A 21171-nucleotide genomic window follows, 5' to 3' on the forward strand; every position below is an offset into this window, starting at 1 on the left:
ATCTGAGTCCTTATGTTTTTGGTTTTTTTTTTTTTTTTTTTTTTAAAGTACTATAGGGATGACAAACTGCACCCAGAAGTGTGGAGTTTGCTGTGACTGTCAGGGTTATTACATTTGAATTTTTCTGCTCAGATTTTAAAGGGACTGGAGGAGCTTGAGCTGCCTGAGACTTCCCAGTACACCGATGTATTTAATGATACCTCCATCCACTGGTTCCCTGTACAGAAGCTACAACAACTCCCCACAGACACTTGGGCATTTCAGGAAGAACCAGACTATCAGGACTGTGAAGACCTTGAAATCATCAGGAGGAACAAGACGAGGGATCATTGAGCTGCTGACTTGAACCTCCTGTGACGTGTTTGGTGCTGGGCACCTCAGCTCTGCTGAGGCAGAGCTGCTGCCATCAGAAATGACGGGAAAGTGCCATGGAGGACACGCACAGAGCACAGGAAATACTCAGTTTGGTTCCCTCCTCAGGAGGCCGTGCTATGAAAGGGCTTAGTATAAAGACCGGTGTGGCTCTAGGGCATTCTCTTGGCAACCTGACAGGGAATATCTCCTGGATGGAGAGTTAACTACTCTTACAGAGGCAGTTTAAAATACCATTTATTTACAACTACATCCCCTCTGCAGTCCAAGTGTCCAGCCTGCTGCAGCCTGCCCTCTCTACTTGGCCATGTCAATCAGGCTTTGCAGGGAGGTGGGCACCCAGGTCTTCTCGCCCTGGACAAACACGACTCCCCGGTCGATGTAGATGACGATGCGGCCAAAGGTGTAAAGCTGCTTCCCTTCATGTCGCTTCCCGATGACCGGCATGAAAACGATGTTGTGCTCCTCGGCCTTGGTCTCAATGAGATCCTTAAAGTTCATGGGCACAGAGCTGGCGGCCACACCAATGCCCCTCTGGGCCATGTTCTCAGCCTCCCGTCGCTCCTGCATGGCCTCATACTGGAAGTCTTTCCTCCTCTCTGTGTGGGTGAGGTAGGCTATGTTCTCCCGTGCTCCGGGCTGCATGTAGGCACCTGGAAGACGGAGGAGGGGAGTGAAGAGAGGGGATCCAACTGCACAGAAATGGAGACTCATTTGTGACTCAGCGAAGGGCTGCTGGGCCTGACACAAAATGCTACGACAGATGGCAAGCACCCTCAAGAAGTTTACTCAACTGCCTGCTATCCTATAAAAATGTTTCTGGCTAATCTGTAGTAATCAGATTACTAACAGGAATCACTGCAAGAAATTTAGCCTTCCGGGGTGGAAACGTTGACAACGTACGGCCTATCTTAGCTCTATGTACAGGGCCAAGACCTGGGAGAATTTAGAATGGATTTAGGGAGCTCAGACAGACGGTGAGGGGCACAGATGGGAACAGCTCTAGGAGGTTGCCTGGGGCCAGGGTGGTTGAGGGAGTTTCTAGAGAGTATGAAGCTGGGGGTGGCCCACGGTGGGGCCTGGATGAGAACAGAGCATAGAAATGTATCTGGCTCATTCAACAGAGTATATAATCTCTGAACTCACTCTCTCCATGTAACAGGCTCAAAGGATTATAGAAATTACAATCCCAGCTGCCATTCTATTTGAACAAGCTCTTGGCCTTGTGGAGCTTCTCTGAAGCAGGGCAGGCCTCTGTGTTGAGATGTGAATACTCAGACCTAGGCAGTGACTTTCCCAGTCAGGGGCTGGGTATTAAGAGGACCGTCACCTGCCTACTTAATGTGCACAGACTGTGGCTCACTTAACTCCACCACCCTAGTTTTTTAAGAAAACCTAAAGTAGGCATTATGACTGTTTCACAAGTAACACAATAGGCCAGGCAAGGTCAGGCAACTGCTAGGTGTCAGGCTGTGTCCCGACTCCATGTGGCAAGCTATTCCATTATCACACTGAGGTATTCACAGCCGTGCCAGCAAACCTGGAAAGTGGCCCTAGAGGCAGGCTCCCCCACAGTGAATCCAGCTGCAGTCAGACTCGGGTCAGGGCCCCATGCCCCTCCCAGTGCTGGGAGAGCGGGGCAGGGGGTGCTAATTACATAACCAGGTCTGGTGGGCAAGAGTCCGTGTTGGAGCAGACAGCCCACAGGCACCTGAAAACTGCTGCTTCTGTGTCAGTTACATGTTCAGAAATGTGGCACTCAGGGCCAGGACATCCAAAGTGGAATCCCCACTCACCAACATTGGAGGACACTGCCCTGTTCATGATATCAAGTGCTTCGTTAAATTTGTCCTTGACAGATGGGTGTGCCAGCACTTGGTCTGAGAACATGGACTTCCAACCCAGGTACCACTTGGTGATCTCCTCATAATTTGGGCTGTTACTAAGCCAAGAGCAAAGTACCTGCCAAAAAGAAAGAAATCAGAAACTTGCACCCACAATGGTGGCAAATGGGAGCAAAACTTCCAAGGGGCCATTGGTTTTGACCTGGGTCCTTCAAGCTGGTGACACCAGCAGTCTCTAGGAGCTGAACAGTCTGGCACTTAGTAGAGTGTGGGATCTGAAGTCATCTTAACAGCTACGCATCCATGAATGTAAACTCCCTGAACCTCTCAAGGCTATGCCAGCCCCTACCCACAAAGATTTGGTGTCAGAAGCGGAGGGAACGCACATCAAGTGCTTAGCATCTGGCATGTGGCATCTATTCAATAAATGGTGGTTGCTGTGACTACTGCTTATTTTTGTTCTGTGTGATAGCACTGTCACCTGATAGCTGTCCAAGGATCAAGCTCCTACAGGCAGACCTTGGCAGAAAAGCAAGCGAATCCTCCCTGCCTCCATCCCACCAACCCCCTCCAAAAACACAGCAGGGTATACCTGAAGCCACTTGGGGAAGAAGTGTTTCTCAAGCAGCCCCACAAGGCTGGACACGGAGATCATTCCTTCCCAGTCGATGACCCAGTAAAAAGCATCCATGTGCTGCTGGTGGGGATTAATGACTAACTCCCCAAGACACATCCCTGCAAAAGAAGCCTGGTTTCTAAAGCAAAGGCACAGAAGCACATAGCAAAATCCTCATCAGATGACGCAGGACTAAACCTTATATCTGTTAATTTTAAACTCTTGACATGGCAATTCTTAAAAACCACTTTCTATAATCCAGAAATAACTAACACATATTTAAAAACAAATAGCACAGAAATTTCAGAACATTAATGCCTAGCATGTTACCAGAAACCCAAACCAGACCAGGAACCAAGAAGCTGGCGGAGTCTGAGGCTGTTGATGCCATAGGGACCCTGGGTATGTTTATATTCCACCTCTAAGCAATATGGCACTTCTTGGATTGAGAAATATTCTGTGTTCAGCTTTTTCATGGAGCCCCAGGGCCATGTTTTAAGAAGCATGGATCCTCACCGATGGCCACAGAAACCAGGGCAATACCCTCTTCTCTATTCCCTTACCTAGTTTGGGCACTATGTTCTTGACCATGAATGCTTCCCAGGAGCCAGGGGTGAAGACATCTTTCCAAGGCTGGAGGATGAGCTTGGCAGAGGAGTCGCTGGGGTGCCACTTCTGCAGGGCACTGGAAAGCTTGCTGCGGATGGGGGAATAGAGTGGTTCCAGGCGTGCTTGCATAAGGGGCAGCCACGGGTGGACCCAGGAGTGGATGGGCACGGTGTCTGTCAGTGGGTTCCAGTTTTCCACCTGCAGGAGGCGTGGGACAAACCAGTTCCAGATGCACTGTGCAGTCGACAGCATGGATGCCTAGCACTCTCCTGGCCAAGGCCCATGGGCCTCTGCACAACCAAACTAGTATCCCCACAGCAGCTGCATGGAATCTCCGAAACGAAGAAACCAAGAAAATAACTTCCCCATTTAAGTAGGGAAACTGGGGGAAATGCCAACAAAAGGGCTGGAATTACCCACAGGACGGTAACCATGTCAGCCGATTCTCATTCCACGCCTTCTGATAGCACTGGGGGAGCAGAGAAATGCCCCTCGTTACTGCTGCCAGCTGTTCCCATGACCTGGGGGCCCTACCTCTTTCTGCAGTTTAGGGAAGATGAGCTGGTCCAGAATGTTATCTAAGATCCACACAGGAATAATGTGCACCCAACTATCCAAAAAGTCCACCATCGGGTCACAGTTCCTTGGCTGCCACTGGGTGACGATATTTCGAACAAAAGGCATCCAGACTTCCCATATCAGCCTGTGGGAGAAAGGCAGAGGGCAGGCTAACTGCACAGACAGGTTTCAAAGCAGACAGTACACTGCCACCCACTCTCCAGAACGAGAAAGAAAAAGGCACGGAAATGCAAGCACAGCAAACCACCAGGCCAGTCCCCAGTGCCCAGAGCTGCACCTAACTCGTCCCTGCTTGCCCAGCCACCTGCTTGACCTCAGGGCGTGGGTCTCACTGCCTGGCAGGGTTGCTGTGGGCTCCCGTCCCCAGGGATGCCTTGCTTTCCTTTGGGAGCTCTCTGCACAGCTTGACAGCTCACCTCGTGGGTCACCTCCTTTCATAGACCTCTGCTTCATACTACTCCCACCACCCAAACAGGTGTGCATCCCCTCTCTCCTCCATCCCTGGCCTCGTCCGTCCGCTTCCTTACCCTCCACCTGCCTCTTCCACTCTCTGAAGCCCGACACTGTCAGCCTTACTCCCAGGGCAAGCCTGGCATGTGCACAACACTGGCCGACACATGACAGGCGCAGGGTGGGAAGGCCAGTCCCTGCCTTCCCCGGCATCTCTCTCCTGAGCCCCAGGCTGAGTACCTGTGAAAGGCGTCTGCCGAGAGGTCCTGCCCGCCGTGGGATAAGAGCTGGTCGTTCTCTAGGAGGGTCTTCCACCTGGAGATGACCTGGGTGCCGTAAGCGCAGTCCTGGGGAGAGACCTGGCCGTGATGCGGCACCGCGGGCCAGCACCCACCACCCTGTCCCACCTGCAGGGCAGGAGCACAGCGGCTCCTCTCACTAGCCACTCACCTTCAGCGGGTCCCACTCCTTGAAGTACTCCTTCATGAGTGGGTAGACAATGGCCACAGCCAGGTCCACGCGGTCAGACATCCTGTACTCCTCGTAGTACTTGTCTTGCAGGGTCTCAAAGATGCGGGCACACTCGTCCAGGGTGAGGGGGTTGCTGCAGGAGGGCTGCAGGCGCCGCTCACATTCCTCCACCATCTCCAGGACCTTGCTAAGGTTGGCAATGACCCGCTCCTCATGCTCCAGGACCTCTGACATCTTCTCCAGCTCGTGCGACAGGTTGACCACCATGTCCCGTTCATACTGCAGCTGCCGGTCACTCTGGATGATCTCCTGCTCTGTGAGGTCAATGAGCAGCTGCAGGTTGTGCTCCAGCTCAGGCAGGGCGAAGCCCGGCGCCTTGGCCTCTTTGCCAGGCTGCGGTGGCTGCTGGGACGGCAGTGGCAGCCCATCATCAGGGACATTGTGCTTGTGGCTGATCTGGCTGTAGCTGTAGTAGACCTTCTGCTCCCGGCCAGTCATGTCGATGACCTGGGAGAAAGTGGCGGGGGAGCCCGAGTCAGTGTGTGCCATCGCTGCCCCGTGACAGCACGCCTTGGACCGAAGGAGGACAGAGTGCCGGCGCACACAAGTGACGCTGTGTCAGAGCCAGGGGGTGGGGGGTTACTGCAGGGGGGCCCCACTGCACTGACAGGAGGGTGGACAGTCAGCAGTTCCAGACTGCTCCCTGGAGATAGAGATGGACAAAGCTTTCTAGGAAAACCCGTGAAACTGGAGTACAGACTACTAAACTGAGGAGAAAATCATTCTGTGGCAGAGTAGAGGCTGCACTGGTGGAAGCCAGTAATAAAGCAGTGTATGTCTTCAAACCATCACATTTTGGTATTAAAAAAGGCATATTTGGGATCCCTGGGTGGCGCAGCGGTTGGGCGCCTGCCTTTGGCCCAGGGCGCGATCCTGGAGACCCGGGATCGAATCCCACGTCGGGCTCCCGGTGCATGGAGCCTGCTTCTCCCTCTGCCTGTGTCTCTGCCTCTCTCTCTTTCTCTCTCTGTGACTATCATAAATAAATAAAAATTAAAAAATAAATAAATAAATAAATAAAAATAAAAAAATAAAAAAGGCATATTTAGGCAAAGGAGATCTAGAAGGACGTGCATTTAGGTGTCAAAGCTGGTAACCTATGGAAAGGGACGAAAAGCATATTTTTGCCTCTGTTTCCTGACTCCCCAAACAGGACCACACACTGCTCTATAATAATGAACAGTTGTTTTTCCATTTAGAAATGAAATGAACCATGAGAAAACAGTTATTAGACCTAGGAAAGGAGCATTTCTAGAAGGCGGAGGAAAATGGAATATAAAGTATACTGAATATGCTGAGACACAACTCTCTATCAGCCCTGGAAGTGTCACCCAAGAAACACGTACGTTAGAATCAGCTAGAGAAAAATCAACACAGACTTCCCAGGCCCTGTCTGGATCAATGGATTCCCAACCTCTGGCTATGGCCTGCACAGCTGGATGTCTAACCCCTCCTCCCTGCTGGGCACGGGATGCACAACATCCTGACTGCTGAAAACCCTGCAGTGACACACACAGTCTGTCCTGTGCCAAACTCCAACAGACAACTGTCACCCTTGTCCTCTGGCTACTCAGGGGGAGTAATGGAAAACTGAGGACTAAATGCACCTAACAGTGGTGGAAAAATTAATCAATTTTTAAAACTGAAAACACGGGCAGCCCTGGTGGCTCGGCAGTTTAGCACCGCCTTCAGCCCAGGATGTGATCCTGGAGACCCGGGATCAAGTCCCACGTCGGGCTCCCTGCACGGAGCCTGCTTCTCCCTCTGCCTGTGTCTCTGCCTCTTTCTCTGTGTCTCTCATGAATAAATACTTTAAAAAAAATTTATTTGAAAAAAATAAAAATAAAAATAAAAATGAATAAAACTGAAAACACTCCATGGTGGTATGCCCCAAATGAATAAAAGTGAAAACACTCCCCTGCACTCCTAGTCACCGAGTGAGTGCACCCTTTCCAGGACTCAAGAGCCTTAAAAAGCCTATTTTTAACCTGGTGATTCTACTTCCAAGAATCTATCCTTAGAAAATATCTGACACAAAGACAAAGCTTCATGTACAAACTACTAGAAACAAACCAAACCAGAAACAGTTGAGGTCTAGCAACACAAGTAGGACCAAATAACCTGATACTTCATTCTCTAGAATTACACACTCACTAAAAGCCATGTTCATACTGAGGTTTTAATCACAGAAATGTTATAAAGTTCACTGCCTGCGCTTCAGGAAGGGGCCACTATCTGGTGTACCACCGGGGTGCCATGGAGAGTGCCCAGCCCTAGGAATGCGAGAGCTCTCCCTGGACATGTGACTGCAGTGAACAGGGGGATGCTACTGCCCAGTGAGAAAAGAGCCTAGACGGAAGACCCAACAGAATGTTCAGTAACTGACCTGACTTGCGTGTGGCATTACATGTTTCTCAGGGCCCGTCCCGGATCAGGACCATACCTTGACCTGAGAAAGCTCCTTCTGGGGGGCAGCAAGCTTCTTGCTGATCCTGCCCTTGGCCTTCAATTCTTCCACTGTCTTGTAAGAGTATTTGGGCTTCTTCTTGCTTCCACTGGGGTCTTTCCTCCACTGGCTCAGCTCCTTCTGAAACTCCTAAAGCAGAAGGAGGTAATTGGTCAAACAAGAAAGTCCACTTTTTACAGCAGGTGGGGCCACGGAGACCATGCACATTCGCGAGGTGTGGTCTTAGATTCACACGAGGTTCTGTGAGAGCAGTGTGCCTGCGTGATGCTAAAACCGTCTCTAGAGACTCTCTGACACCTAGCCCCTCTTAGACATGAGGAGGTTGGGGAAGAAGGTGCTCCAGACTGGAAGGACACACTTACTGAGTAGCTACTATGGGCTAGCACAATGCTAGTTTTAAATTCACCTCATGGGGCAGCCCGGGTGGCTCAGTGGTTTAGGGCCACCTTTCGCCCAGGGCCTGATCCTGGAGACCTGGGATCGAGTCCCACGTTGGGCTCCCTGCATGGAGCCTGCTTCTCCCTCTGCCTGTGTCTCTGCCTCTCATGAATAAATAAATAATAAATTCACCTCATGTAAAACTTAGAAAATGATAAAAGATTTTAAGTACACAAAACCTTGGTACTACTTTAAAATGAAGGCAGATAAGCAGACCCAAGTCTTAAGGCAAAGATACCTTTTGTAATCAGGGTTTGTAAAATGTTTCCGTAGGAAGATCTACAGTAGAGAAGGAAACTCAGGCTGAGAGTGGTAGGCTATGGCCCACAGAAGTGGGTTGTGCACTTGTCCTTCTGCTTTCCTCACACTGGTTTAAGACTTGGTTTCCTTTTTTTTCCCCCCTCTAAAAAAAATCTGGACTTCTACTTCAGGAAAATCCAAAGATCTAGCACCACTAAGCCCACATTTATAGCAACAATCACCTGGAGCTGAAGAGAAACCACCTGTTGGCCTCAGGCCCCACCACTCCTCGCTGCCTCCCACCTGGCTCACCTACTCACTTCTGTGTGCCTGGTACCTGCGGTCCCAGAGCTGGACTCACAGCAGTCACCCCCACACTATCAGAGTTCTGCTGCCATCAGCAAAAGGACAGTCTTGGTGACAAGAACAGTGACAATATGTGTCTCTGCAGCCTCCTGCTTTCCCTCATAAATGCAAACGAGAAAAAAGTATGGTGGTCAGGAGGGCGCGGCCCCTTCTGCCACTGAGCAGAACAACACTCAGCTCACTGTTGGCTCCTGCCACACAGAGATGGAAGCCGTCCCGCCACAGAATCCTCTACAGCTTCTCTGGGCTCGAAGCTTCATACTTAGCATCCTCTGGCCTCAAGACTGCCCCATGCTTCCTGCCTTCTGCCACAAATCCCCCGATGGTTCCCGGCCCGAGGGGCCTTCCCTGGCCATTCTATTGATTTATGTACCTCACTACCACTGCCCCCTTACTTCCTTCGCTGGCACGTCTCAGCGCTCCCTGCGCTCACTACCACCCTGCAGCTGCTTGTCAACTGCCTGGCTTGGGGCCCAGGCTCCCAACCCTTTCTCACAGGGCAGCCCCGCTCCAGCATAGTGGCTGACACAGAGGTGTACAATGAACACCTGAAGGCTGGCAGACGGACAAACAGATACACGAACTAAGCAGCCACGGTCTGAAGTGGCTCAGGCCCCAGCCACCCTGACTCCTGATTCCCAGTTACCTCTTCTGCTTCTTCTTCTGAGTCGACCACGGGGAAGTCTTGTAGGGACTGAGTGGTGCGTTCTGAGCCATAAGCTCCCACGGCACCTTTCCCCTTTCTCTGCTTCGCTTCGATCGGGTTAATGATACCTGATAAAGTTCAGCAGAAGAGAAAACAACTTCAGGTCACAGCGATTCCTGCATTTGGACAAGCCACACAGTGGAACTGCCCTTCCTTAGTCCTGACACAGAGTGACAACCCAGGAAGGCAAGCTCTCCTCTGCCCCTGCAACACTTCAGCTTCCATGTGATGTGAAAGTTCTGAGCATTTATGGGCCACACGACAGGTTGCTGACATTAGGTTATTTATAGTCTAAGTACAGGTTTTCATTTACACTTGGATTCTTCTTGGAGTCCCACATTGGGCTCCCTGCATGGAGCCTGCTTCTCCCTCTGCCTGTGTGTCTCTGCCTCTCCTTCGCCCTGTGTCTCTCATGAATAAATAAAATCTTTAAAAAAACAAAAAACAAAAAAAGACAAGTGATTTACAGACTCTCACAGAATAAAGGGAGGTAAAGTGGCAATTCAGTATGAGACCTCGTATCACTTGGTAGCTCCTGTCTCCCAGACTTCACTTGCTTCGTAGTGAGTATAAACCTTGGAAATAACTTTTGTTCCAAGAGTTTAGAGACAAGACATTAGCATTTCAACAAAGACTGCCTACCCACCCCTACAGCTAGTACTTTGGCAATCTTGAATTAGGACGGTCCACTCGTGCTCATTCCAGGTCACCACCTCCAGACTCCACAGAGGTTCTTGGACTTTCCCTACAACTGATATGTTCAACACATACCCCAGGTGTAACCTGAGCAAATACTCAGGGAGTGGAATCTGGATTATTGACACTACTACTGTTTACATCCACTTGGTGACTGCTCACAGGAAACAGATCAAGGAGAGAGAAAGCAAGGTCCTGCAGGAAGAACCCAAGTGCATGGTCTGTGTAGCTTTGGTATCAAGGAAACAGGGATTTGTGAGTAGAGCTGTGTGGACAGTGCCTGGGACAGGAGGCTGGGCCGCTGAGCACCGACAGAGGCCCCAGTGCGGGATCTGCTCAGCCAGGTTTACAGTCTCTACTGCTGAACAGGCTACACACAGCATTTCATTGTTACTCCTGAAGGACAAATAACTGTGAGCAGGGAAGGTTAGACTCCTCTGCCTCCAGGGCCCAGGAAAACTGCCGTAAAGTGAAGCGTGCCAGGACAAAAGCCAACAGGGAATGCTGGAAGCTGCTTTCCAGAGGCCGTGAGCACCGTCCTCGGCAGCTAAAACCAACTGCTGCCAGGCAAATCAAAAACTTTATGTAAAATTATTTAAAATACTGGCAACAAGTTCATTTCTTTCTTTCCTTTTTTTTTTTTTTTTTTTTGTTTTTAAGATATTATTTACTCATGAGAGACAGAGAAAGAGGCAGAGACAAAGGCAGAGGGAGAAGCAGGCTCCATGCAGGAAGCTGGACGTGGGACTCGATCCCGGGACTCCAGGATCACGCCCTGGGCCAAAGGCAGGCGCTAAACCACTGAGCCACCCAAGGGATCCCCAACAAGCTCATTTCTTAAGAAACACTGGACAGGCCAAAGAAAGCAGCCTGTTTGTTTGTAGCCTGTTTGAGCCTTTTCCTAAAAAAGCCTAAGCCTTTTTTTTCTGCAGAGGAAGTGTTTTGAGTGTGACAAAGCAGGTAGCTGAGAACAACCGTCTGGTGCTGGCAAACCAGGCTGCAGAGTTCACATCCTCCAAAAAAGAGAAAAAGCAAACCACTCCCCAGACCGTTCCTCCTTCCTCTGCCTTGCCAACCTCCTGCTCGGCTGCAGGGTGCTGGTGCCCTACCTTGTGCGTTCTTCCCCAGGCCCCTTCCAGGGACGTAGCCCATCTTCTGAAGAAGCTTCTGTCCAATGCCTTTTGTGTGTCTTTCCCAGCTGCCAAAATCCATGAAAGACTTGGTTCCTCCTGCAAAGCCTTTCTGGCTGGGTTTAAAATTGCCACCCTGAGCAGAAAAAAACCCAAAGCTTAGTTGATGGAAAAAGAAAAACCTAAGAAAGCAAACTTGGATGATGGGAAAAAGACCTGGCAGAGCATCATGAAAAGGGTCATACGAACCAAAAGCAGAGCTGCACGACGTGTCAGCAAAGAGGTTGCATGGCCCCCCAGAAGGGACCCACTACCACGAGGAGAAACCCACATAACCAGCTTCTACCAAGCGCCCCCCTCTTCCTGTAGGAGATGCCTGAACTGCCACGACCTCCCACAGACATTTCAAAGGTCACAAGCCTGAGCCAAAGATGCTACCGTCTTTAACTTCTTGGGTCCGAAGTCCTTAGGAAAGTCATCCTGTTTAACAGGCTTCTCTTCATCTTCCGAATCTTCCAGCTCAGCCTCCTCTGCTGCCCCTTTCTTGAGACCGGCGCTGATGAAGTTGACTGGTGCAGAGTAGTCGCGGGCCCTGTGGGCAAACACACAGCCCCCAGGGGGCCTTAAGGAAGCCTTCTGCAGCGATCCCTTGTGGACACTCTGCCGGCTTGAGATCCCCCGAGAGGGGAACTCCAGGGATCCATTTTACAAGAGTAACCTATTCACTTAGACCAAAAGCGCCTCAGATCTGACTTCCTGTGATCACGGTAACATTGTTACCTGTCAGTGCAAGGTTGATTAAAACAGCAATATATGATCTTACACACTGTATTGATTTTGTCTCAACAAAAGTGAAAGGACACCATGCAAACTATGATGTGATAACGCAACTCTTTTACATGTTTTAAAATTAACTTTAAAATCATTTGTTTTGGACCCCGTGTTTCAAGTACAGAAATCAAGCAAGAAAGAACTTCGGATAGATAAACATCATCAAACACAATAAAAGAAACTGTATGAATGCAAAGTATATTAACAATTTTATTGGTCAAACTCTTAGAAAAGTTTCACCTTCATTACCTTTATTTGCGTATGAAAACTAAAGTAAAATACCTAAGAAATTAACTCTGAGATAGAGAGTATCAATGTTGACAACTGTCACAAGAACAGTCCTTACAATGTCCTATTTCCTGGTTACCTTTATAAAATGACCAACTTGTCACTAACCATCCCCATGGCAGTAGCATTTTTTCCTAAACAATGCAATGTAACTTAGGCCGTAGAGACCCAGACTCAGGAGTCAGGCCCAGTTTCTTACAGCCTGGTTATGTGCTTTTGGCCTCAGTTTTTTAATCTGAAAAAAGGAATGATAATGATGCTACTTTTCTCACAAGGTGAAGGATACCAAGCACGTAGAGTGCAGAACAAGGTACTATCTTATGGTTATAGAGAATGTTAATTCCTGACCTCTGATCTATTTATCACCCACTTTTAGGTTTCCTTGCCAGATGAGGACTTGATATGACCTCCATACTTTCTCCCCAGCCTCCTTTGTGAAAAACGCACAGTGTCAATGGGCTAGAGCCTACAAACCACAGACGAAACACAGAGACAAAGCCAAACTCGCTACACGCTCTGGTCAAGTGAGCTGTGGCCACTGCACACATGACCTCTCACACTGGGGAGGACGACTACTGGCCTGAATCCTCCTCTCCTGCCTCATGGAGTTTCCTCTTCCCCTGCAGCTCCCTGTCAACTCTGCACACTGACAGGTCTTCTCCAAAGGTAAGTGCAGCCCACATCATCCGCTCTACCACAGACCTCTTCTCAAACTATGCCCCCTCTCCCTCCCTCACCGCAGCCTGCAAAGCTTTCTGTACCCCTGTGGACACCCACCGCCTCCCCTCAGGAGCCTCTGCATACCCGTGCCTCTCCTACCACCCTCATTACCTTCTGCTGTAATAGAAACTCAAAAGTCACTTCTCTAGAGAAATCTTCCCTCACCTCCCAGAATAGGCCAAACTCTCTCTCTCTCAGGTCCTAAATCAGTTATAAACTTCCATCGTATGAGCTGTCAATTAATGTGTCTCCATGCTCTAGCGTCTGGGCTCCCAGAAGGAAAGGAATGGGGCTGCAGTATACGACATGGTACATATAACTGCTCGTTAAACATGAAGTGATGGTTAAATCAGCAAAAGAGCAGCACTCCGGCCAAAGAGGAAGCTGGGCCTCCCTAGCTTATATCGTAGCTACAGGACTTGGTAAGGCCAGGAGAAAGGTATATTTAGTGGGCTATCTTCCCACCACCCCCCATCTTCCCTAAAGCGAGGAGGAAGCAGTCTCATGCTGGCCAGTACCGTTTGCCTCCAAAGCTGGGCCTCTCTTCATCTGAATCTCTCTCTGCCCACACTCCATAGGTGGCCTCTTCCTTGGTCTGCCAGTGGCGCTGCCGGTTGGGGTTAAATTCATTCTGGAGATCCCAGTCGGTGATCTCAAAGTTCTCCCGCTCATCGTCATCATCATCCATGTGGCCTTCCCCATCCCGGTACAAGTGGGACAGTGACATGGCAGGTCACTAAAGAAAGGGATAAAAAAGGCACGTGGTTTGTGGTAAGTCCTGAGGGGAGAGCAGCAGTAGGCTTCCGTCCCTGCTCCTCACTCCCTTCAAACTTCCTCACACTCAAAGTCCCAATGATTAAAAATCATTGTTAACAGTTCAATAAGGCAGACATTAAAAACATATTTCAGAAAACAAACACTATTTAAACAGGTGGGACAAAAGACTGGTCCCAACAATATGCGATTCCCTGTCCTGGTCAAGGTCATAAAACTTTACACACACTCACACCTAAATAACCCACAAAAAAATAACTCGGTATGTTATTCTACTTATTACTGCCTCAGAAACGGGGTGGGCATCTTCCTGGAACCCCCCCCCCTTTTTTTTAATACCATGATGACACTTTGTTTTCTTTCATACTGAACTGGCATGATATAGTTTAGAATAGAGAGCTGGTCTGCAGTATCTTCCAGAACCGCAGAGATCCTCAGCACATCTAGAATGGAGAGTGGCTCTACGATGTCTGGGAGGACTTCTTTTTCCGGTTCTTCAGCTGTTTCTTTTTCTTCTTCTACAGCACTGGGTGGCTCGCCTGTCACGGACACTGTCACCTCAGAATGCCAGATGTTTGCTGGAAGATTTGAGGCTTCTAACTGGCCTTCTCCCATTCTTCTTAAATTAGTTGTAACTTCAATGGTACTTTTACAATCTCACAAAAAAATGTAGTTACTCTGGAGTCAAAACGAAGGATCAACAACAACTAAATATGAGGAAAGAGTTACTATATCTGGACCCTTGGCGGTTCACCACCGGGAGTGATGGTTTTTAGAACACGCTTCCTGAAGTATATTACTTGGTGAGACCCTAAGACTTAAAAGTTTTCCTCCCAAAACATGAACTTCTTCTGAAGGCATAAACCCTACCTTAACAGAGATTTCAGCTCCTGGTAGCTGAGTGATGAGATTCAGCTGACTCTACCCCCACCCTCTGGGAATGCCTGTGAGCCAGATTAAACGAGGTGGTGCCTAAAAGACGCTTAGCTCAGGGGTGCTTGGGTGGGCCAGCTGGATAAGCATCTGCCTTAAGCTCAGGTCAAGACCTCGGGGTCCTTGCTCGGCGGGGACTCTGCTTCCTCCGCTCCAGCTCGGCCCCTCCCCACCCCGCTTCACGTTCTCTCTCAAATAAGTATTTCTTAAAAAATTTAAAATACTAAGCTCAGAGTAAAAACGCTCCGGGAGCAAGGGCTGTTACGGTAGCCCCAGATCAGGTTCCTCACCGCCACTATCAGTAGGTTGGGGAGGGGACCTCGGGGAGGACTGCTGAAACCCCAGCTCCGGCGGGTCGGCGGCGGCGTCGCGGCGTCACCACAGCCGCGGGCGGCAAGCAGCCTTCGCGGGGGCCGGCGCGTCCGGCCGCTAGTCCCCAGGCTCCCCGGCTCACTGCACCCCCGCCACGCTGGCGGGGCGCACAGAAGGGAAGCGCCCCCGAGCACTCGGGGCTCCGCAGCGCCTCGGCCTCCCCGGGCCCGCGAAGAGCCCGCGCGGGGCGGACGAGCCAGGGGCAGCACCGGGCCTCGGTTCCGCGCCGACGGCGCTCGAAAGCAGGCTTGGAGCAGGCTGCGCGGAGGGGCTGCGTCCCCCGCACTCACGCCCGCCGGCGGGGACGCCCCACCGCTGCCCGCACCCCCGCCCCGCTCACCTCCGCAGGCCCCGGGTCCAAGCGCAGCTACCGGCCGGAGGCCAGGAGCCCGGATGTGCCCGCGGCGGCGCGCCGGAAATGACGTGCGAGGGGGCGGGCGCGGGGCGCTCTTCGTCACGGCCGCGACGGGCGAGCGCGTCCCGGGCTCCAACGGGGCGGGGCCGAGTGCGAGGGAGGAGGCGGGGCTTCCAGGGCCTCGGATGGCGGCGGGCGCGCTGCCGGACCTCCCCGATCTCCTCCCCGACCTCCCCGACCTCCGTGCCGCGCCCGGCCCGCGGGGACCCCGCCGCCAGTCTGAGACTCGACTGCGTTAAAGGGGCTAGAGGACTGGCGCACGGGGCAGCGGTGAGGGCCAGCGGGCGGCCGCGGGGCGCGGGGCGGGGGGCGCGGGGCGCGGGGCCAGGCTGCCGGCGGGAGCAAGGTCTCGGGTGCCGTCGGGGCCCCTGGCCGAGCACCGCGGTGGGCGCGGAGCTTGAGAGCGCAGGGACGGGCGGACCAGGGCCCCACGCGCTCCCTCCGGGAACCGCCCCCCAGCCCGTGGTCGAGACCTTCATTCCTTCACCGATTAATAGGACCGTGCGGAGCCCCGCGGGCCGAGGCTCAAGGGCTTCGGGCCGCCCGGGGAGTGGCGGCTGCCTCTGCACCCCGCAAGCACCCGGGCCCGGGGCCCCCCTAGTCCCTGCGCCTCTGGAAGCCTCGCTTTCCTCTTCTGCAAAATGGTTGAGGATCCGGGGAGATGAAATGTGCAAGCACAGGGCTGCCTAGGCGTGTCAGCCCCTAGTCTTCGCTCACGTTCTCTTTCTCTCTCCTTCCTATGATGAAAAGGTGCAAGCGGCAGTTGTTAAGAATACACGGAGCGCACCGGCTCTCAGTCAAAGATCTGGATCCAACTTCCCGCCGTTGTGAATGAAACCAGAACCCACAGGAAGGCAAGCGACTGCCAGCTTCTCGAAACACGCGCTGTGACTCCCGTGGTCTCTGCGTCCCCACTGACATGTGTCACCGAGCCCGACACACAGTGTGTAGTCAGGAAAGAAGTTAGAAAGTGAGGTTTCATAGAAGAGAGGGCAGGAGGGGAAGAGAGTCTAACAGATGAGAAGCTCCACCAGGGAGCAGAGGGAGGAAAAACAAGGAGACCAGATAGACCGTGTTGAGTCTGGGCCTGGAAATGTATAGGCATCTGGTGATAGGCCAGAGCCAAAGATAGAAGCTCGCTTGGCTTCTCTGTAGCTCTCTCTCCAGCTCTACAGCTGACTTCATGGAGCAGCAGTTACTCAGATCACGAGGGGTTGATGCTAGTGGATCTGCTTCACCAGATGGACCCTCCACGTGGCTTCTGGAGAAGGGGCCTTTGTGGACGGTGGGGTCACTAGGAGTACAGGCTCTGAGTGCAGGATCAGGCTGTGCATCCCCAACAACGGGGCAAGTGGACCTCACGTACTGTGCGATAGGATGTCCTGAGAAGGTCGTAGCACCACCCCCGTGATATTCCTGTCAAAGATGCATACCTGGGACAGAATCACAAGGATACTGGAGACAAGCCCAAATAAAGACATGTTCTGCCAAACAGCTGGCCTGTGATCTTCAAGAGTGCCCAAGGCATGTAAGTCAAAGACAGACCCTGGAAGTGCTCCAGACTGAAGAAGGCGAAGGAGACATGACCGGTAAACGCAACACCTTATTCTGAATTGGACCTTTTTGCTGTAAACGAAGTTATGGGGATAACTGGCAAAATTTAAATGCGGTCTGAAGTTCCATGGTAGTGATGTGTCCGTGTTCATTTTCTGATTCTGATGGCCGTCCTGTGGTTACGCTGGAAAATGTCTTTGCTGGAAATATTAAAGTATTTAGGGGAGTGATAGGGCATCAAGTAGGCAACTTAGTCTCAAGTTATTAAGGGGGGAAAAAAGGTTCTCTTTGTACCTAGATATTTTTAAGATTTATTTATTTATTTGAATGAGTGAGCATGAATGCAGGGGGAAGGGGAGAGGGCAAAGGGAGAAGAAGCAGACTCTCCCCTGAGCATAAAGCCTGACACATGGCTCAATCCCAGGACCCTGAGATCATGACCTGAGCCTACATTAGATGCTTAACTGACTGAGCCACCCTGGAGCCCCCTAGAATTTTTTTTTTTTTTTTTAATGAAGTTACTAGAGTAAGACCTCAGAGATCCGAATCACTTTGCTCCTTCCTTGATGTGGGATGGGGGAAGGTAGCTTCACCTCACTGCACCTCAGTTTCCCCAACTGCAAAATGGGGATAATGACACTAGTGCTCTAAAAGGAGTGTTTTCAGGCCACAAGACAAGACAGGCAGCTAATACATATATTAAAGCTGCTGGTCATAGCAAGACCAGTAAGACCTTGGTAAATGCTTAAGGCTGTTTTCATTTGAAAGACCCAACCTCACACCCCTACACGGATGGGCCCGACTGCGTAAAAGGGGCTCAAAGTTCACTGGTTTCTCAGGATTTCTGGGTTCAAATGCCCAGTCTCCAGAAAAGCAAGGGGAGAGGCAACCAGAGGTTTAGATTCCTGATTTCATACCCGCACATCATGATCTCCTACCACTGCCCAGAGAAGCGCTGGCTTTGGGCCTTGGGGACACCAGGCCCGTGTCTAGATTCCTAATGTGGTGCTCAGACATGGAGATAACCAAGAAGGGGTTGCCAGGCAACAGGGCTCCTCAGCAGGAGCCCGACAGGGCCCCGACACTCGCCAGATGAAGCAGTGTAGAAGACTGAACCACGAGGGGCGTTCACAGGCTACACAGCGAGTTTAAGGACAGAGCCAGGCCTGAATGCAGGACCTTAGACTTCCAGGCGGGTGCCTTCTCTGCTGTACCATGCCGGGGGCACCCCCACCGTTTCTGCCAACTTACCTGAGCTAAGATGTACATTGTGATGCCTGTCTGTTTGGGGTCCCGAAGCCAAACCTTCTGCATACACCAGCTCTTGGATTCCATAAACCTCCCCATAGTTTCTGCTACCTGAGTCCACGGTCCTATCACCCCCTCACACGGCCTATGCCATCCGTACGGCACTGTTTCCATATCACCTTTGAAAGATTTGGGGGGGACAAAATCCTTTCCTTAGTTACAACTTTAAATAGGTTGGTACCATAGAAACAATCTGCAAGTGGCATTTCAAGGCTGATATATTTAAAGTCTAGCACAAGTACCTTTTCTAGGACGGTGACATTACACAGTTGCACAAGGCTTATTCTTAGTTCAAATTTTGTCACAAAAATATAGAGCGTGTCCTGAACTGGGAAGAGTTGGAAATCCAGATGAGCTGAGATTCGCAAATCTGGTTTCCCTTGAAATGTTCCATACAGATGGTCGATACCTTACTTATCTTTCATGAGTTTGTGAAGACTATTCTGATAGCGAAGCTGGCAGGATCCGCAGACCTGGGTGTCATCTGCGGGGCGAGCACCCTCACAAGCAGGCAGGGAAGGGGAGGAACCACAGCCTTCCTCACTCATTCATTCACTGGCTCATTCACTCATTCACAAATATCTCAGGAGCTCCTAGGTATTACCTATTGCACAGTAACAAGGACCTTCAAACTTCGAAGCCTGGGGCAACAGTGAGAATTATCTCACACAATTTCCATGGGCAGGAATTCAAGAGTAGCTTGGCTGCCGACTCAGGTGCTGGTATCGACTCGGGATCTCTCCTGGGGTTGCAGTCAAGATGTCAACTGGAACTGCACATACCTGCAGGCTTGACCCAGGCTGGCTGATCTGATTCCAAAGTGATTCACTCACATGGCTGGTGGGCTGGTGTCGGCTGTTTGTTGGTAGGAGGCATCGGGAACCTGCCATGTGAACCTCTACCTACGGCTACTGAGTGTCCTCATGACATATGACTGGATTCCCCCACAATGAGTGACTAAGAGACAAGGCAGGGGAGCCGGGGTGGCTCAGTTGGTTAAGCATCTGACTCTTGGTTTCAGCTCAGGTCATGGTCTCAGGGTCCTGAGATGGAGGCCCATGTCGAGCTCCTTTCCCAGCAGGAAGTCTGTTTAAGATTCTCCTCTCTCTCTCTCTCTCTCTCTCTCTCTCTCTCTCTCCCCTCGCTTTGCCCCTACCCCGCTCACACCCTCTCTCTCTCTAAAAAAAAAAAAAAAAAAAAAAAAAGAGCAAGAGAGAAACAGGGTTGAGGCCACATCACTGGAAGTCACACACTGCCATTTCCCTAATAGCCTATCAGTGACATGTTCAGCCCTATTGAGGGTTGCCAGGTTTAGCAAGCAAAAAATACAGGATTCCCGGTTACAATGTGAATTTCACATAACAAGTTTTTATTTTTTAAGATTTTACTTATTTATTCATGAAAGACACCCACAAAGAGAGGCAGAGACACAGGCAGAGGGAGAAGCAGGATCCATGCAGGGAGCTTGATGTGGCTTCCTGAGCCAAAGCCAGACAGACATTCAACTGCTAAGCCACTCAGGTGTCGCTCACGTAACAAGTTTTTAGTGTATGTCCCATGAAATATAAAAAACTTAAAAATTATTGTTTCACCTGAAACTCAAATTTAACCATGAGTCCTATATTAATCCGAAACCCTATCCCCATTCAGTGGAAAGGCACAGCATCACCCGGGCAGCTTGGCAGTTGGCTTTCCCTGCCCACGATGGGCTATGCCTGGCTGGGGTGGGGGGCAGGGGTGGGGGCAGGTTGGTAAGTGGGGACAAAGGAGGAGTAACTGTTCTCGACTCAGTGTACAGTCCAGTAAGACCAACCTGAAACCCAGCACCAGGCAAATCAATGCAAAACCTTGACCATGATAAGTGCTTCAAAGGGAAGTACCGGAGCTTGGGATGGGGACGGCATTCTCATCAGAAGCACCATTTCTAGGTTTCTTAGATTAAGCTTTTGCATGTGATTGTGTGTGCATGTGCGTGTGGGGGGAGCACATGGAAGGGTCTGCCACTGAAGGGGACAGAATTCTGAACACACACACACACACACCCCTATGCACAAAACGGTGAACATGGAACAGGGCCTGTGGTCTGTAGGCTAGTTAACAGTAGCGTGTCCCTGTCAATTTCCTGTTTTGATGTTACACTGCAGTTGGTACATGTCCGTGTTGGGGGAAGCTGCATGAAGGATCCGCAAGACCCTGTGTAGTACCTTTGCAACTTCATAGGAGTCTATCATTATTTCAAAATAAAAAGGCACTCGGCCCCTTGAAAACACCAGCTGTTTCCATGGAAACGAGGTCAGATCAGAATCATCCACACTTGCGGACGGACGTGGGCGCTTGGTCAGGAGCCAGCCCTGGTGGGTGGAGTGAGGGCTTTCACCCAAGGGAATGGGATTCTTTGTTAATTGTCCTGAGAAGCGTTCCTTTAGAAGAGAACGAGGACAGGGGTAAGAGAGGTCTTCCTGGGTCTTGGCCCAGATTTGGGGCTTGAGAGGGCCTAGGGTAGTTCCATCAGTGGGAAGAACCCTCCCTGCTCCCAAGGCAGAGGCTGGGGAAACCAAAAAGCCTGGATTTCTTGATGACACAGCCCTCTGCGTGTCTGGAATCACTGTGATTTAAACAGTAAAGATATGTCTTCAGTCTGCAGCCTATTGAAGGGAACATCACAATTTCCCAGAAAGAATCTCATAATCTGATAAGTTCATACATTATTTGAAGACCCTGCAGGGGAGGCTGATAAGCTGGTTTTGATGAGGACCGTGGCCAGCTGTGTTTTCCAAAGATGGCCACAACTGCATCTGTCACCCACATGCACTTCCGCGATGTGACCCTGCCACTCCGCCATCAAGAAGAGGAATTTCTCTATTCCTTTGAATGCAGGGGGGGGGGGGGGGGCAGGGGGGCTAGGACCATGACAAACTGAGTGGAAGTGATA

The 21171-nt window shown here is 51.0% G+C and overlaps 2 protein-coding genes and 1 long non-coding RNA gene across 6 annotated transcripts in view; 2 read left to right on the plus strand and 1 right to left on the minus strand.

The window, feature by feature from the left end:
- SRRD (SRR1 domain containing) overlaps positions 1-14538 on the plus strand; it is a 32128-nt gene extending 17590 nt beyond the window's left edge. The window contains exons 7-8 of one of the 4 annotated variants that reach the window (XR_013365803.1): positions 12540-12829; positions 14182-14538. Coding sequence is in view for 2 of the 4 variants with exons in the window: in XM_077874147.1 (XP_077730273.1) it covers positions 133-333 (201 nt within the window). In the remaining 2 variants the exon portion in view is untranslated. Of the gene's footprint in view, positions 1-132; positions 2660-8337; positions 11159-12539; positions 12830-14181 lie in introns of those variants that run through there. The other 3 variants (XR_013365804.1, XM_077874148.1, XM_077874147.1) reach the window with 3 other exon arrangements.
- On the minus strand, positions 592-15386 carry TFIP11 (tuftelin interacting protein 11). Its single transcript, XM_077874127.1, has 13 exons — positions 15303-15386; positions 13402-13619; positions 11483-11636; positions 11024-11180; positions 9159-9286; positions 7445-7597; positions 4921-5448; positions 4711-4817; positions 3976-4144; positions 3396-3639; positions 2809-2951; positions 2169-2334; positions 592-1025 (listed from the first exon to the last, which is right to left on the minus strand). Exons 2-13 carry the CDS (start codon positions 13608-13610, stop codon positions 670-672), a joined length of 2514 nt encoding a protein of 837 aa, XP_077730253.1. The 5' UTR covers positions 13611-13619; positions 15303-15386; the 3' UTR covers positions 592-669.
- Positions 15387-15420: 34 nt separating this feature from the next.
- Positions 15421-17064, plus strand: LOC144298983 (uncharacterized). Its single transcript, XR_013365805.1, has 2 exons — positions 15421-15647; positions 16128-17064. It is a non-coding gene; the product is annotated as an uncharacterized LOC144298983 (long non-coding RNA).
- Positions 17065-21171: the final 4107 nt, after the last annotated feature.

This window comes from Canis aureus, chromosome 27, assembly GCF_053574225.1.
Source record: "Canis aureus isolate CA01 chromosome 27, VMU_Caureus_v.1.0, whole genome shotgun sequence".
Taxonomy (NCBI): Eukaryota; Metazoa; Chordata; class Mammalia; order Carnivora; family Canidae; genus Canis; species Canis aureus.

What these genes read in the sequence shown, in the direction of transcription:
- TFIP11 (XM_077874127.1), bottom strand. Translation starts at nt 13,610, where the DNA reads ATGTCACTGTCCCACTTGTACCGGGATGGGGAAGGCCACATGGATGAT. An exon ending in CCTGGGGAAGAACGCACAAG is followed by an intron (nt 9,287 to 11,023) that starts GTAGGGCACCAG and finishes GAACTTTATCAG; the next exon opens with GTATCATTAACCCGATCGAA. An exon ending in AGGAGTGGGACCCGCTGAAG is followed by an intron (nt 4,818 to 4,920) that starts GTGAGTGGCTAG and finishes GTCTCTCCCCAG; the next exon opens with GACTGCGCTTACGGCACCCA.